Raw genomic sequence first — 15,501 nt, 5'->3', positions numbered from 1 at the left:
TGAAATTTAACCATCTTGATGGGTTTTTTAATAAGCAGTTCTGGACAATCATGATGTATTGTATTGTCCCTGGGAACTGTTAGCATCTACAGAGACAGGATACTGGGTATAAGAACGTGGTAAACATCCCACAAGTATCCTTGAGGTTTACAAAGACACCTTTGATGAGTTTAATCGTAGATAGACATAGTAATGGGTATGATCCATCGTCTCATTACTGCATAATCTGTACAGAAAATAATATTTGGTTCTCGCTAAGGCATTGATTATTGAGTATTGTTAGCAACAAGAAACACTGTTGATTGGTATCTAGATTACCTGCTCAAGGATGCTCGTAATCTGATCACAATGTCTACAATTACTGCCTTTGTCAACAATTTTCCATCAGTTGTGCGTGTCACATAAATGCAGTTCTGATTCAAGGCCAGGTTCTGATTGGAGGAATGGAGCCAATGTTTTTGACAGGGCAATGGCTGTTCTGACAGGGTCGGGGTTGGACTGTTGGATCGGTTGAATAGCGCACTTCCTGTTATGAAATTGTATGACGCAGTTTGTGATAATGGTGATCCCATTGTCTTCTCTGAAGTTGTTGAATCCCAGGAACGGAAATAGAATCCTACAGAGTCCAACAGACAGATAAACTCGAAGCCTGCTAATCTGAAATTGTAAACCGTAGGTGTACCTCAACAGGCCAGTGAAATTAAATCTCACTGTTTAGGACGAATTATGACAACGCCATAGACCTTGGTTAAGTTCAACACATCATGTATATAAATTGAAAAAAATAATAATTACCGTATTTTCTTGAGTATAGTGCGCACCCAAGTATAGTGTTTATCCCCTCTACCGGATTCAGTATTTTGGAGGAAAAAAATAATTTGAATATTATGTGCAGAAAACAATTACACCGTACCCCTTTAGCGAATTCCGGGTGAAAAGAAACTTTGTCAGTACAAATTTGAAATTCACCAGACATGTTGATTTACCATTTAAATTGTATTTTTTGTTCTGCTGGACATTGTTTTACATCCAGGGATTAAGATTACCTTGTGCATTTTCTCGTAAACTAAGCAGCAATCAGCTGTATAACGACAATAATTATGATTGATGACCATGTTGACGCTTCAGATTTTGACTTACATAAATCTTGACACTCCCCAAATAAATTACCTTTTGTTATAATAATTCTTCTTTTTCATTACTTGTTGAATTTTAGGTTGTTTCTTTGTTTTCAATATTTTGTAATCAGGGCATCACTAAAATTATATGTTTTACACGCTTCGTCCCTTAGTCCCTATTTTTAGGCACTACGTCCTTGTTCAGCCATTTTCTTCCCCGTCAATACAAACACTCATTCCCAGATCGTCCTACAACACACTCTCTGCCCACACCATCAGCCACACCCTCTCTACCCACACACTGACTCTTGTTACCAATCAGAATAAATATACTTTATTGAATAGCATATTACCCAGCCATATGAAGCTTCTTTTTCTTTTTTTTAATCTAGCCATTCACCAGCCATCTATTTCAGTGTTCTCAATAGATTTTTCTGATAATCAGGAAAGCCACCTGCAATGTCCGTATATTAATGCTGAAGCTGTGTGGCGCCATCACCATCATCTATCTGACAGTCAATGAAACCCACATTTAGTCCGCTTTGTGTCAGTGAGAATGTTAAACCATCTGGCACTGGTTTTGGCAGTCCTGTCACTTCAGGCTTAACTGGGTATTTGGCTGTACAGTGGCATTACATTCATTGTCAGGAACCAGGATGTTTTAGAATTTCCTCTAGTGGAATCTGTCATCTGACGTACTGTTTTTGTAGCAGTATTTCAATGAAGCCATTTTGAGGCTTTTTTTCTAACATATCTGTTCTGTTGCTCTAAGGATGGCATCCTTTTTCGGGAATAAAGAATTTAATTTTTTTTTTTTTTTTTTTTTAAATGTGATGTCCTACATTCTGCTTTAGGAAGGGATTAAATGGTATAAAATCATGTAGATTCCAGTGCCACTGTTTTCATCTTCTTTGGTAAATATGCTCTCAATCATTGTCAGAGAATGTATTGTCAGGTGTACTTTACTTATAAGAATTTCTTATATTGAAACTCTGTATAATGAGTCTGACATTTATGTTAAAGCTTTCTGCCTGACATTAGTTTAGCCCAAGATAAATAAATAGAAATCTTCACATGCAATTTATATATTCCTCAAGTCCATTTGGAAATGAAACAAAACCTTTTGAATCTTTTTGTACCTTTGACTAAATCTGATATCAGAAATAGAAGACATACTGGTAAAAAAATGTAGTAACTCGTTTTTGTTTATCATTCCATTATTACAGGAGACAAGGAGGGCAACATGTTGTTTTATACCTCACACTAATAGCTTTCTTTGAAGTACGTATATTGATATTAGTGCTGCTGATTCTAATACTTCTGTTCCATATTGATACAACTAAGCTTGCTAGCTGAAAAATGTGGATAAGTTAAATACCAAACTAAAGGTAGAATACCAGTATTTTTTAAACTTAGCAGATTGTTATTATTAGTAAAATTAGTCAGTCTGAGCTGAATTGAAGGTGAGGTGAAATGGGTTTAACGTCGCGTCCAAGATTATTGCACTTATATAGTGACGTGCATGCACGTGTGTGTGTGGCTGCTTGTACTAGACCGGACTGATGTCGATTTATAGTGCTAGCTCACTGAGATACCATGCCGCAGTTTAACATGAATACCCCACTCAGACACAGTATACTGACTCTGAGCCGACCAGTCCTTGTTTTAGCCCCTTAATGCCGAGCTCCAGACAGGGTAACAACAGGTAGCATCTTTTAACCTCTTTTGGTATGACACTGCCGGGGTTCGAACCCCGGACCTTCCGCTCTACCACTAGACCACGAAGTTGGTCTGAATGGAAAGTATACAGCATTTAATAATGTTAAGTAAATCTTCAGCAATAATTCTCATTGCACACCATATTTTGAGGTGCTTCTTTTGATTGTTTTGTTTAGGGTGTTTTTTTTGTGGGTTTTGGTGTGTTTTTTTAAAGTGAGAATCATGGGACAAATACATTGAAGTGTAGGCGTCAGTGTTTGCTTGGTCGTATAGAACCCAGTGTTTTTCATTACTCAAATTTGTTAACATATTTTCATAGGTCTTAAGGTAAGACCATCGTGTGAACGAAATTAATGGATCATAACAGACCCTAACTTTAATTGCCTTATCGTGATACTGTCATTGTACAGACAGCCCAGAAGTCTAAGACTCCACAACCGTTGTGCAGAGTTCTGTCCCTTTGCTGCCAGGATCTGGTGATCATGGGTTTCAGTCTCAGTCACCTGAATATGATCCTTGATTTGCCGGCATCATACCATGTTCCAGGGGTTTCATCAAAATGGCTAACATCAACTTACGGCAGTAGTTTGTCATTTCCTCCCACATTAAACCTGTTAACCGGGATCTGACAGAAATATCGTTCAAAACAGATTTTTCTCCCAACCCCTACCCATCACTAATCATGTATGAAATTATAGTCTTGAATTCTTTATCAATGGGCCAATTAAAAAAAAAATCAATCAAATTATATGTAATATTGGTATTGGTTAATGTTGCCCATAGCCCAGTCTACAATTATCCCAGCACAATATGTTATCAAGATACGCAGAACGCAGTGCTGGGTAATCCTGTTTTTGTGGTGCCATTCATTATCGTGCATGTTGCGGACAGTGATTGATTTAGCACAGTGTCGTGATGGTAGTATCTCCAGGCCATCCATTGCACATTTATCTGCTGCACTGATGAGTATGCCTAACAATGGCTGACATGACCGCAGTCGTACAAGTGAGAATGCAGTAAATTTATAAATAATCAATGGTTTCTCGTTTGCTGTATGTTGATCAGCTACATCAGGAGATACAGTTTCCAAGTATCCTTGACTGACTTGCTTCAATGATTAAGAAAGTGTAGCTGGCAAGGTCAGGTCCATGGTTCAGTCACATGGCAATCATGTGATCAGTTGATTGATCGACTCAGTTTCTGGTTTGCTTGGCTGAGAAATTAGGCCAGGGACACTCCTTCGTCTCATCTGGGACTGTTTTCTTCAGGACTAATTTGACAAACTCTGCTTGGTTTTTTTATTTGCCTCCTATTTTTGTATTGATTTATAACTGAAATTTGGATTAAAGCCTTTGCAACATTCATGTATCCATGACAACACATAACATATTTTCACAATTGTGTGTTGCTGATAAATGCACACATGGAATAATGCTTTATGTCGTTTGAGTGACGTGTGTTGAAGTAAACAAGAACATGACAATTAATTTTTTTAATTTTGATAATTTTTGGTTTGAAACATGTGAACTAGTTTAAGAACAGATGGTTTCAGACTCTAGTTTTATGTTAATGGTTATATAATATATGTGATGGAACAAATGTATTACTTTTCATTGCTTTTGGGTTTTTTTGTTTAACGCCGCATTCAGCAATATTCCATTTATATAACGGCTGTCTGTAAATAATCAAGTCTGGACCAGACAATCCAGCAATTGACATCATGAGCATCGATCACACAACTGGGGTACGATGGCATGCATCAACCAAGTCAGCGAGGCTGACCACCTGATCCCTTTAGTCGCCTCTTACGACAAGCATAGACACCTTTTACGGCAGGAATGGGCCTGAAGACCTATTCTACCCCGGATCTTCACTGGTCAAATGTATTACTAAAGTAGCACTTGATCATGCTTTTTTCCTCAGACCAAAGACTTTTTTATACAAAATGTTTGTCTATTAACTCTTCTAACATATCTCATGTATCAGCAGGTGTCCAATAAAGGCATGTTGAATGATGTGTGATATGGTAGGAGTCCTACCGTAGGACACCACTGTTCGAAGCAAGCGCTTGGCTGTAGGTCCAGGGCCCACTTGCACAAAGCGATCTTAGCGCTAAGACTATTGTAAGCCTATGTTAAAGTATGGGAGTTACGATCATCTTAGGGCTAAGATCGCTTTGTGCAAGTGGGTCCTGGACAGGTAGATCTCTTGTTAGGCCTGTTGTTTCAAATTTGTATGGGTCCTTTTTACATGTTGATTTATTTGTGATGCTAAGCTGTGGGGATTTTCTAAATGAGGGTTAGTCAGGGCCTGCAGCTTCGAAAGTTTGTGGGTCCTGATGGCAGCCTTGCAAGTTATTTTATTTCAAAGACTGTAGGACGCGAAAAGCGTGTGACACTGCATAACACGTGTGTGAGATGGTAGGACATGATTAACGTGTAACACTGTATAACACGCTTGACATGGTAGGACACAAATAACGTGTGACATTGTATAACACGTGTGACATGGTAGGACACGAATAACGTGTCACATTGTATAACACGTGTGACATGGTAGGACACGAATAACGTGTCACATTGTATAACACATGTGACATGGTAGGACACGAATAACGTGTCACATTGTATAACACGTGTGACATGGTAGGACACAAATAACGTGTGACATTGTATAACACGCCTGACATGGTAGGACACAAATAACGTGTGACATTGTATAACACGTGTGACATGGTAGGACACGAATAACGTGTCACATTGTATAACACATGTGTGAGATGGTAGGACACGAATAACAAGTGACATTGTATAACACGTGCAACATTGTAGGACATTAATAACATGCGACATTATATAACATGTGTGACATGGTAGGACACATTGTGACATTGTATGACTGGAATGACATAATTAATGCATGCTATGAGGGGGCAGGGTGGCCCAGTCGTCTAAGGCGCTGCAATTTGCTGTGCAGAGTTGCGTCCCATGGGCACGCCAGAAACCTATGATTGTGGGTCCGAATCCCAGTTTGCCCAAGTTATGTTTCTAGGTTTGTCAGCACCATACCCGTGCTTGTGGGTTTCACCAAAGTGGTAAACGTCTGAGACCTGCATCACTCCGGGCTTTCCTCCCAAGCTGACACGGCGTGATATGTCTGGAATACTGTTAAAAGCGGCATTAAACCCAACTCACTTACTCACTCACTAATGCATGCTATGGATGGTTCGAACCGCCTCCGTGGTCTTGTGGTAGAGCGTCCGCCCAGAGAATGGAAGGTCCAGGGTTCGATCCCCGGCCACGTCATACCAAATGTCGTTTAAAGGTGGTACTTGTTGTTACCCTGTCTGGCACTCGACATTAAGGAGCTAATACAAGGACTGGTCAGCTCAGAGTCAGTATACTGTGTCCGAGTGGCGTATTCATGTTAAACTGCAGCATGGTATCTCAGTGAGCTAGCACTATAAATCAGCATCAGTCCGGATTGGTACGCACACGCACATGCACACGCAAACGCACACGCACATGCACACGCAAACGCACACACACAGCGCTATATAAGTGCAATAATCTTAGACACAACATTGAACCTAATTTCACCTCACCTCACCTATGGATGATCCTCCAATACAACAGGTTTCACCATCTACTACCTTGTGCCTTGATGGAGGATAATGGCCGATATTGTCAGACACATTGTTCATGATGAATGTGTTGTGTTTTTGTTTGAAACATTGATCACATGTTCATCACCATGACAGACTTTACCTGAAGGACGTAATCAGTTCATGCAGGTAATTTGGTATTGAGTGACAGCTTGATATTTTCTGATCTTTAGATTATCGATTTATCAAAATCGTTCATGTTTTCTAATATTTGATCTTTTTTTTCAGGGTTCATTTCCAAGAACAGACTTTGCTTTCAAAGTGTACTTTCCGGCCAGCAAGGAGATTCAGGATAGCAAGATTCAGGACTAGAGGCAAACATCAAGATGGCAAGATTAAAAACAAGGAGCACATATTAAGACTGCTTGTTCTACCAGAGTCTATAGTCATGTCTGCAACTTTGTTCCGAGAACATTAATGAATATTAAAGAATGTTTCTTGCAACTTTGTAGAATTCAAAATGAGCAAAACATTTCAATTTTTAAATTTTGTACAATGAAACATTTGTAAAATATTTTTGCATTGTGGTCTTGAAACAAAATTGTCCATGGAATGTCATGAAAATGCTTATACACTCCCTTGCTTATGATGACAATACTTGGAGCAGTGTGAATCTGACCGAATAGGGATGGTCGGGTAGCCTAGTGGTTAAAGCGTTCGCTAGTCACACCGAGTACCCGGGTTCAATTCCTGACATGGGTACATTGTGTGAAACCCATTTCTGGTGTCCCCCGCCGTGATATTGCTGGAATATTGCTAAAAGCGGCGTAAAATCAAACTCACTCACTCACTCTGACCAAATATGTTGACAGTGTGCTGTATTTGACCCAGCAAGTACCCTGGGGGCTACATTAAGCATGTAAAGGGTTATAGTGTTTTTTGAGGTTTAATAAATATTGCAAAATGGTCAATTTGTACCCTGAACTTACTGGTACTGTCCATTGTCAGTTGAAGAGATATTGGTATTTAGATCGTTTCATGGTGTCTTTAAACAAGTGTATCATTGCTCAAGTTGGCATCTCGTCAGTGCTTGTCAATGTGTTTGATAAAAATTCATAAGTTAAACGTTCGAAAGTGGGCATTGTTGACCTTGACCTCTGGTGACCTAGGTAGCCTGTCATCTTGATGAATATCATTCTGTTGATTTATTCCTGATTTTGTAATATAATTGTATATTCAAAGAGGACCGTAAGCATTTCCTTATTTATCATGGCTTTTTCATGATTGTTTCCGTATCTGTCAAAACATGGAGAACAAAATTCATAATGTACCATTTTTATCATAAAGTGTTATATGTATAAATATTAAGTGTACAGAATTATATTTATGAAATTGCTCTCTTTGGCATGTTGCTAAATATTTAAACAAATAGTTTTAAGTGCTTTGGTGAGAACAGAGGGTTGTACACACGTTATGCTTTGTTATTTACACTTGTACATTGGGATGGTCAAGTCTGTTGTAGATGGTGTCTTGTGTATTTCCTGGTATTTAGTAAAGAGTGAGAAGATAAGATTTGTCACAACGTACATGTTGAACATTGTCTACTTGTCACACCCAAAAACATTTCAGGGCAAAAAAAGAAAAAAAGATTTTGCTTAATTATCATGTTAACACACATCTTCAAGGTAAAGGCTTGAATTTTCAGCTCCTATTTTACAGAGTAGACCAAACAAATTAAGACGAAAACGGCTTTCAATCCAATATACCTGAATATCAGTTTATATTTTTATTATCTTAATTATTAAATATTATCTTTTATTACTTAATGATAACTAGTACTTGAAAAGTATATGAAATAAATAAATAAATAAATTATTACAAAACTGTATATATATGATTGAAGCATTTACTTTTTCCTCAGAATATTAAATTTAATTATTTTCACCTATCAGTAGTCATGCCTAATTGTAGTGAACTGATTGTCATTTTTTATCAGTCTTACAAAGAAAGAAAAGGATAAACAATTAATTGATCAGAAATAATTGATGCATTCAATGATGCCATTTGGGTTATACTGATTGGGTAATTCACAAGAATAAAATTTTTAACTGACATGCAGATTTTCTGCAAGGTGACCTGTTCTCGTACAATGCAGTCTGTGCCTTGATAGCATCGAGAGAAGTCCGACTTGACATTATTCCTCGTCTGTATTTGTGGTCGAAGAAAGTCAGCCGACATATTTTTGTCCCATTTTTTGTTTCAACGTTTGTCTTACTATTTATAATATGAATATGGACACGGTTTTCGGACTCAGATTTCCATTTCCATTCACAAACCGTAAGTTAATGATATGCTTGGTGGTTATTGAGGGGTCACACAGATAATAAAAGATTAAATTTTACTTTCAACTTCCAAGAGTGCAATTGATTTGCATCTGGAATGAACCATTCTATACCCACGTTGACTGTTAACTTGCAAAAGATTACATTTTACTTTCAACTTCCAAGAGTGCAATTGATTTGCATCTGGAATGAACCATTCTATACCCACGTTGACTGTTAACTTGCCATGTATTGCACATGCTTGGGCTAAACCACTGGCATTTGGGGTGTTTTGGGTCGCTTTTTCAAACCTTCAATCTTGCACTTTTCATTGCTTTAATAGTCATTGTCCATTTTTCCAGTTTCATAAAAGCATCCTATCAGTGTGACATAGGCCTAAACAACATGTTCTTCAACTGTTAATTACATTGTCAACATACTCCGACCTATTGACGCTTGTCGGCATACGTTCATGTTTGACAACCTACATGACCCTTCAATAATGATGCAGAGGATATTTGGGGCATTCGGTGGAATTGTTTTGTATCAACTGAAGCATTATGGGTGGATAAGGTTTCCTTATAAGGGTTTTCAAGGAGTTTTTATTTTGCAAATATTTGAGTATGTGTTGTCCATGGACAGTTTTCAGTAAGAAGGAATTACTCCTTTTGAAGGTAGTTAATCAGTAATGCTTGCAACCTTGTCATCCAATCTGCTTCAAATCTGCTTGCTCTTGTGTGCATAATTTTCAGTAGTATATTGTGAAAGGCAGAAGACAACTTTTGGCAACAAATGTACGTTTCTCCATTCTCGAGCACTGAGCTTGTCTTAAGACATCGTCTTGTACAGGGTTGTATACAGGTCGACTTTTAGTCATGGGGAAATTATTTATTTTATTTCTGTACATTACTGAATGGATTACTTGTCTTTATTTTTATTTTTTCAATGTCTACAAAATAAATAAAACAACAAATATCATTGTTTTCTTTATTTATTGTTTAATAGTCCCATGGGTAGCCAAGTTGTTGCAGCGTTCGCTTGGCAAGCAGCGGACCCAGGTTCAGTAACACAATTTGTGAACCCTGTGGGATTCCAAGTTAGAACTGATCCCCAATTCTATCGTAAAAGGCAACCAAAGGGTGGTCAGACTCAGAGACTTTGTTGATAGCTGTCGTCGTATCCTGACAGTGTGGATCATTGTCCACAATATCAATCACTAGATTGTCTGACCTCCATCTGACCTCCATCATATAGCTGGAATTTGTGAAAGCAATTTTTGGATTCTGCCACTGTGAAAATATTCCAGTATTGCCTGTAAGTGGGAACACTTTCATCAATGATTCTGCAGATCATGGTCAATACTTGATGGGTTTTCTACACAATGTTCCCCCAGCATGAACACAAGGTGTCCTGGTCACTGGTCGGCTAATTAGATGAGGGCGTGTTTGACTGATGGATGACAAATGAGCCCTACTCTGGGCAAGGACTTTTTGCGAACTCTACGATTGCTTGCCACTAAAGCAAAGTGATGACAGTCACCAGGCAGCGTGTGATGTGTGTTGCACGCCTTGTCAGGTAGAAAACGTTGCCGTTTATGTGACATAATTTGAGTTGCTATTGGTCAGAGCACTCACTGGCATCAGTTAAACTGGAATCAGGCCATGGCTGCTTCGTCGTCTGTCGTGTTACGACGGATAGCGGCAGTATGTATTCCCAGATGAATAAGCCTGTGAAGTGTGGAAGATGATCATGACACCTAATACACCTGCTCATACAGAATATCCAGACATTGATTGGCAAAGGTTCTATTATTTCATCAACTAACCAATGATGTTGACATTTTCTCGGCAGACGAGTGACTGAAAGCATAAACAACTTGTGTCATTAGGGTACGAACTTGGGCTTGGGCTGGGACGGGTAACTCGGGTACTTCAGTTTGGGTGGGTACTGAGTAGGACCCAGGTACCCACAGGACCACCCAGACCCGTGGTTACTCACTAGATATATTGTTTATTGACAAAAAATATCTAAAACTCTATGGTTACACTACAAGTCACTATTGTTCGCATTTCTTTCTGACTATGCACCCATTCCTTCTGACCTTTATAGGTTTGAATAAAGATAAAACTTCAGTCAACTTCAGTGTATGCATGACCAGATCGTTTTATATGTGTATCTAAATACATTCTACCAGGGCTATGGTCAAACTATTCCCAAACAGACTTTTTACACCCAAGTCTTGAGACATATAGCGGGTATCCGGGTAGGGTCGGGTAATTGCGTAGTGGGTACCTGGGTAGTAAATTTGGACTCGTCCCAGCCCTAGTTTTAGATTGGTTTGTTGTTTAACACCGCACTCAGTAATATTCCAGCTTTATGACGGCGGTCTGTAAATAATCGAGTCTGGACCAGACAATCCAGTGATTAATATCATGAGCATCAATCCATGCAATTAGGATTGATGACATGCATCAACCAAGTCAGCGAGCCTGACCACCCGATCCTGTTAGTCGCCTTTTATGGCAAGCATGGGTTGCTGAAGACCTATTCTACCCCGGAATCTTCAAGGGTCTCCCAGCCCTAGTACGATGACAAACACAACAATGGGAAAAGTCTCTGAACCTAATCACCCAATCACTATTTTAGTCACCTTTTACAGTGTGATTTATGAGGACCTATCTTCTGACCCGAAAGCAGCTAGCAGAAAGCCAGCAGCAGGTGAGAAGTTGAACGTGAATGAAGGTTGTATACAACTATGGTGAAACACAAACCCATATATAGAGTTGAAAGACAAACCCCTGCCACAAAGACTGCCCAGGGAATTTCAGCACCATCTACCACTCGACCAGTAACCATGTTAAACTGCGGCATGGTATCGCTGTGGCAAGGCACTATAAAACCGGCATCAGTCCCGACTCTCTTACAAACACCACACACGCTCACACATCGTACTGGAAGTGCAATAATCATCAATGTGATGTTAGACCCCGTTTCACCTCGCCACCTTCAGGGCATTAGTTCAACCATACCATCAGGGCTTGATGACCCTTGTGCCAGCCAGTGGAAACTGGCCTTCACCTGTATCCAGCAGCCCATTCGTCACCACTGATCACCACTCGTCCCTTTCCGTAACCTGCAAAAAGACTCGTCCCCCATTCGTCACCACTCGGCCCTTTAGGTAACCTGCAAAAAGACTTGTCCCCCATTCGTCACCACTCGCCCCTTTAGGTAACCTGCAAAAAGACTCGTCCCCCATTCGTCACCACTCGCCCCTTTAGGTAACCTGCAAAAAGACTTGTCCCCAATTCGTCACCACTCGCCCCTTTCCGTAACCTGCAAAAAGACTCGTCCCCCATTCGTCACCACTCACCCCTTTAGGTAACCTGCAAAAAGACTCGTCCCCCATTCGTTACCACTCGCCCCTTTAGGTAACCTGCAAAAACACCCGTCCCCCATTTGTAACCACTCACCCCTTTAGGTAACCTGCAAAAAGACTCGTCCCCCATTCGTTACCACTCGCCCCTTTCCATAACTTGTAAGAAGAATTGTCCCCCTATCAATGAATATTATGTGCAAAAATATGACAAACCGATCAGAATGCTTGTATGACTTCAAGTATTTTGGTCAAAGAATCCCTCAGGATTAATTTTTGCTTTTACACATCTTGCACCTAAAAGTATACCCTAGATACAGTTAAATGTGTTCAATCATACTGTATAAATACCTTCCTTTTGTGTTTAAATAGCATCTGGAATATATATGTCATGAGGGAAATATATGTGAATCGTCACGCAACGCGTTGACAATTCTTTTAGCTATGCCCATTTGTGCTTAGATGGGACCCAGTCGCAAAAATGGCCACGAGAGGGGCATGAGTCACTATTCGGCTTGTCCTTGAATAACATGTGTTGGTCGCGAATGCCAGCAGCAATAATGCCAACCAATCCCCAATGTTAGAATCTTCTCACAAGAATCATCGCATCCATCAAGGAATCCCCTCAGGAGACCAAATTAGATGCTATGTTCCACAAGTCATGCTTCAACACTTTCAAGTTAACAAAATCGTTAACTGAAATTACAGAATCCTCATCAAAGGTTTCTCAGCCTGTTAGGCAATGCTTACAACAGAATAGATCAAGTCTTACATCAAAGCTGTATATTCAAAGACACACAGTGAACAACCAGACTGAACCTGTAGAAATATTGATTTTCCTCCGGCAGAAATTGTTCAAAAGATTCCCTGTATTCTTGGTTACATTAGAGATTCTGTGATGTTCTATCACTTATGTTAAAGTGGAAAGGCTGCACCTAAATGCCATTTGAAAGAACCATTTTTGCACCCACTTTCATAATTAATCACTATAGGAATGCTTAAAGACCTCAAGCTGTTCAAACCAATTCACATAAATTATAAGGTGTCAAATTTGAGTTTCAAACAGAAATCCTATCTTTACTGATGTCCTAGCAGTTACTTGTGTGACAGATATCCCATGACATAAGCTTAATTGCACGAATAGGAACTCAGAATGTATCGCGAAATCAAAGAAACATCTGCTCTGGTTTGTTTTGATGGCAATTCACAACGCATTCAATAATCAATGGACAAGACACTGGAACTATGTAGGGATCCAGTTAGAGGACCGTTTGTCATGAAATTGCCTGGCAAAAGGGTTCCATCGACTTATGAGTGGGTGGAGCGGAGTGAGCTAGTGAGCGAGTGAGTGAGTGAGTGAGTGAGTGAGTGAGCGAGCAAGCGTTTTACGCCTCTTTTAGCAATATTCCAGCAATATCATGGCAGGGGACGCCAGAAATGGGCTTCACACATTGTACCCATGTCGGGAATCGAACGTGGGTCTTCGGCATGGCGAGCAAACACTTTAACCACAAGGCTATCCAACTGCCCCCCATCCGACTTATGAACTTAGAACTATGTTCCTCATGAGGTTTCTTCCAAACATCTTTATGATTATCAGTCCTCATAAGTCCAAAAGAAGACAGAGGAAGGGTCAACAAACTGATTATGTGTCAGAATTGTTGCTTTGGTTTCAGAAAACCCTGTGTGTGTTTTTCAAGCAACAAGTTGCTAATTCAGTCATCTATTTACCATCCTCATTTATGCAGGTTAGAAGGTATGGTAAATACTCTAAACCCCTCACTACTGTGGCTTTGATTGGAGCCTAATTTGAAGGGCACGGCAGGAGAGGTGGGGATGTGACGTCATTTCAGGTTAAAAGTTGTGATGGTGAATGAATGGGTTCAGGGCATTTATCATAATATTGTTTGTTTGTTTGTTTGTTCTTTAACGCCGCACTCAGCAATATTCCAGCTATAAATAATTCAGTCTCGGCTAGACAATCCAGTGACTGTCATCTTGCACATCGATCCACGCAATTGGGATACAATGACATGCATCAACCAAGTCATCGAGCCTCACCACCCGATCCCGTTAGTCGTCTCATACGACACGCATGGGTTACTGAAGACCTTTTCTAACCCGGAATCTTCTCGAGACTATTTATCATAATAGATAGAGATATAATACACATGATAATATAGGATGTCCTTTAACCTGGAGTTCTATGTAGGAAGTAACCATACACAGTCAACCATAACATGGGGGCATTCACACATTCAACCATAACATGGGGGCATCCACACATTCAACCATAACATGGGGGCATCCACACATTCAACCATAGCATGGGGGCATCCACACATTAAACCATAGCATGGGGGCATCCACACATTCAACCATAGCATGGGGGCATTCACACATTCAACCATAGCATGGGGGCATTCACACATTCAACCATAACATGGGGCATCCACACATTCAACCATAACATGGGGGCATTCACACATTCAACCATAGCATGGGGGCATCCACACATTCAACCATAGCATGGGGGCATCAACACATTCAACCATAGCATGGGGGCATCAACACATTCAACCATAGCATGGGGGCATCCACACATTCAACCATAGTGTGGGGGCATCCACACATTCAACCATAGCATGGGGGCATCCACACATTCAACCATAGCATGGGGGCATCCACACATTCAACCATAACATGGGGGCATCCACACATTCAACCATAGCCTGGGAGCATCCACACATTCAACCATAGCATGGGGGCATCCACACATTCAACAATAGGGTGGAACATTCACACATTCAACCATAGCGTGAGGCATCAACACATTCAACCATAGTATTGGGGCATCCACACATTCAACCATAGCATGGGGGCATCCACACATTCAACCATAGCCTGGGGGCATCCACACATTCAACCATAACATGGGGCATCAACACATTCAACCATAGCATGGGGGCATTCACACATTCAACCATAGACTGGGGGCATCCACACATTCAACCATAGGGTGGAACATTCACACATTCAATCATAGGGGGGCATCCACACATTCAACCATAGCATGGGGGCATTCACACATTCAACCATAGCATGGGGCATCCACACATTCAACCATAGCATGGGGGCTTCCACACATTCAACCATAGTATTCAGGCATCCACACAGTCAACCATAGCATGGGGCATCCACACATTCAACCATAGCATGCGGGCATCCACACATTCAACCATAGCGTGGGGGCATCAACACATTCAACCATAGCATGGGGGCATCAACACATTCAACCATAGACTGGGGGCATCAACACATTCAACCATAGCATGGGGGCATCAACACATTCAACCATAGACTGGG

General features: G+C 40.4%; 1 protein-coding gene across 1 annotated transcript in view; it reads left to right on the top strand.

Moving 5' to 3' along the window:
- The window catches only part of LOC124118914 (DNA polymerase epsilon subunit 2-like), a 76,583-nt gene extending 66,843 nt beyond the window's left edge, over positions 1-9,740 (top strand). The window contains exon 15 of the mRNA XM_046481228.2: positions 6,730-9,740. Within this exon, the coding sequence (XP_046337184.2) occupies positions 6,730-6,813 (84 nt within the window). The 3' untranslated portion in view covers positions 6,814-9,740. The remainder of the gene's footprint in view (positions 1-6,729) is intronic.
- The last annotated feature ends 5,761 nt before the right edge of the window (positions 9,741-15,501 follow it).

This window comes from Haliotis rufescens, unplaced genomic scaffold (assembly GCF_023055435.1).
Source record: "Haliotis rufescens isolate VD_foot unplaced genomic scaffold, xgHalRufe1.0.p SCAF_3, whole genome shotgun sequence".
In the NCBI taxonomy this organism is placed as follows: Eukaryota; Metazoa; Mollusca; class Gastropoda; order Lepetellida; family Haliotidae; genus Haliotis; species Haliotis rufescens.
Note: the sequence above shows the minus strand (reverse complement) of the source record. Positions and strands in the feature narration are given on the sequence as shown.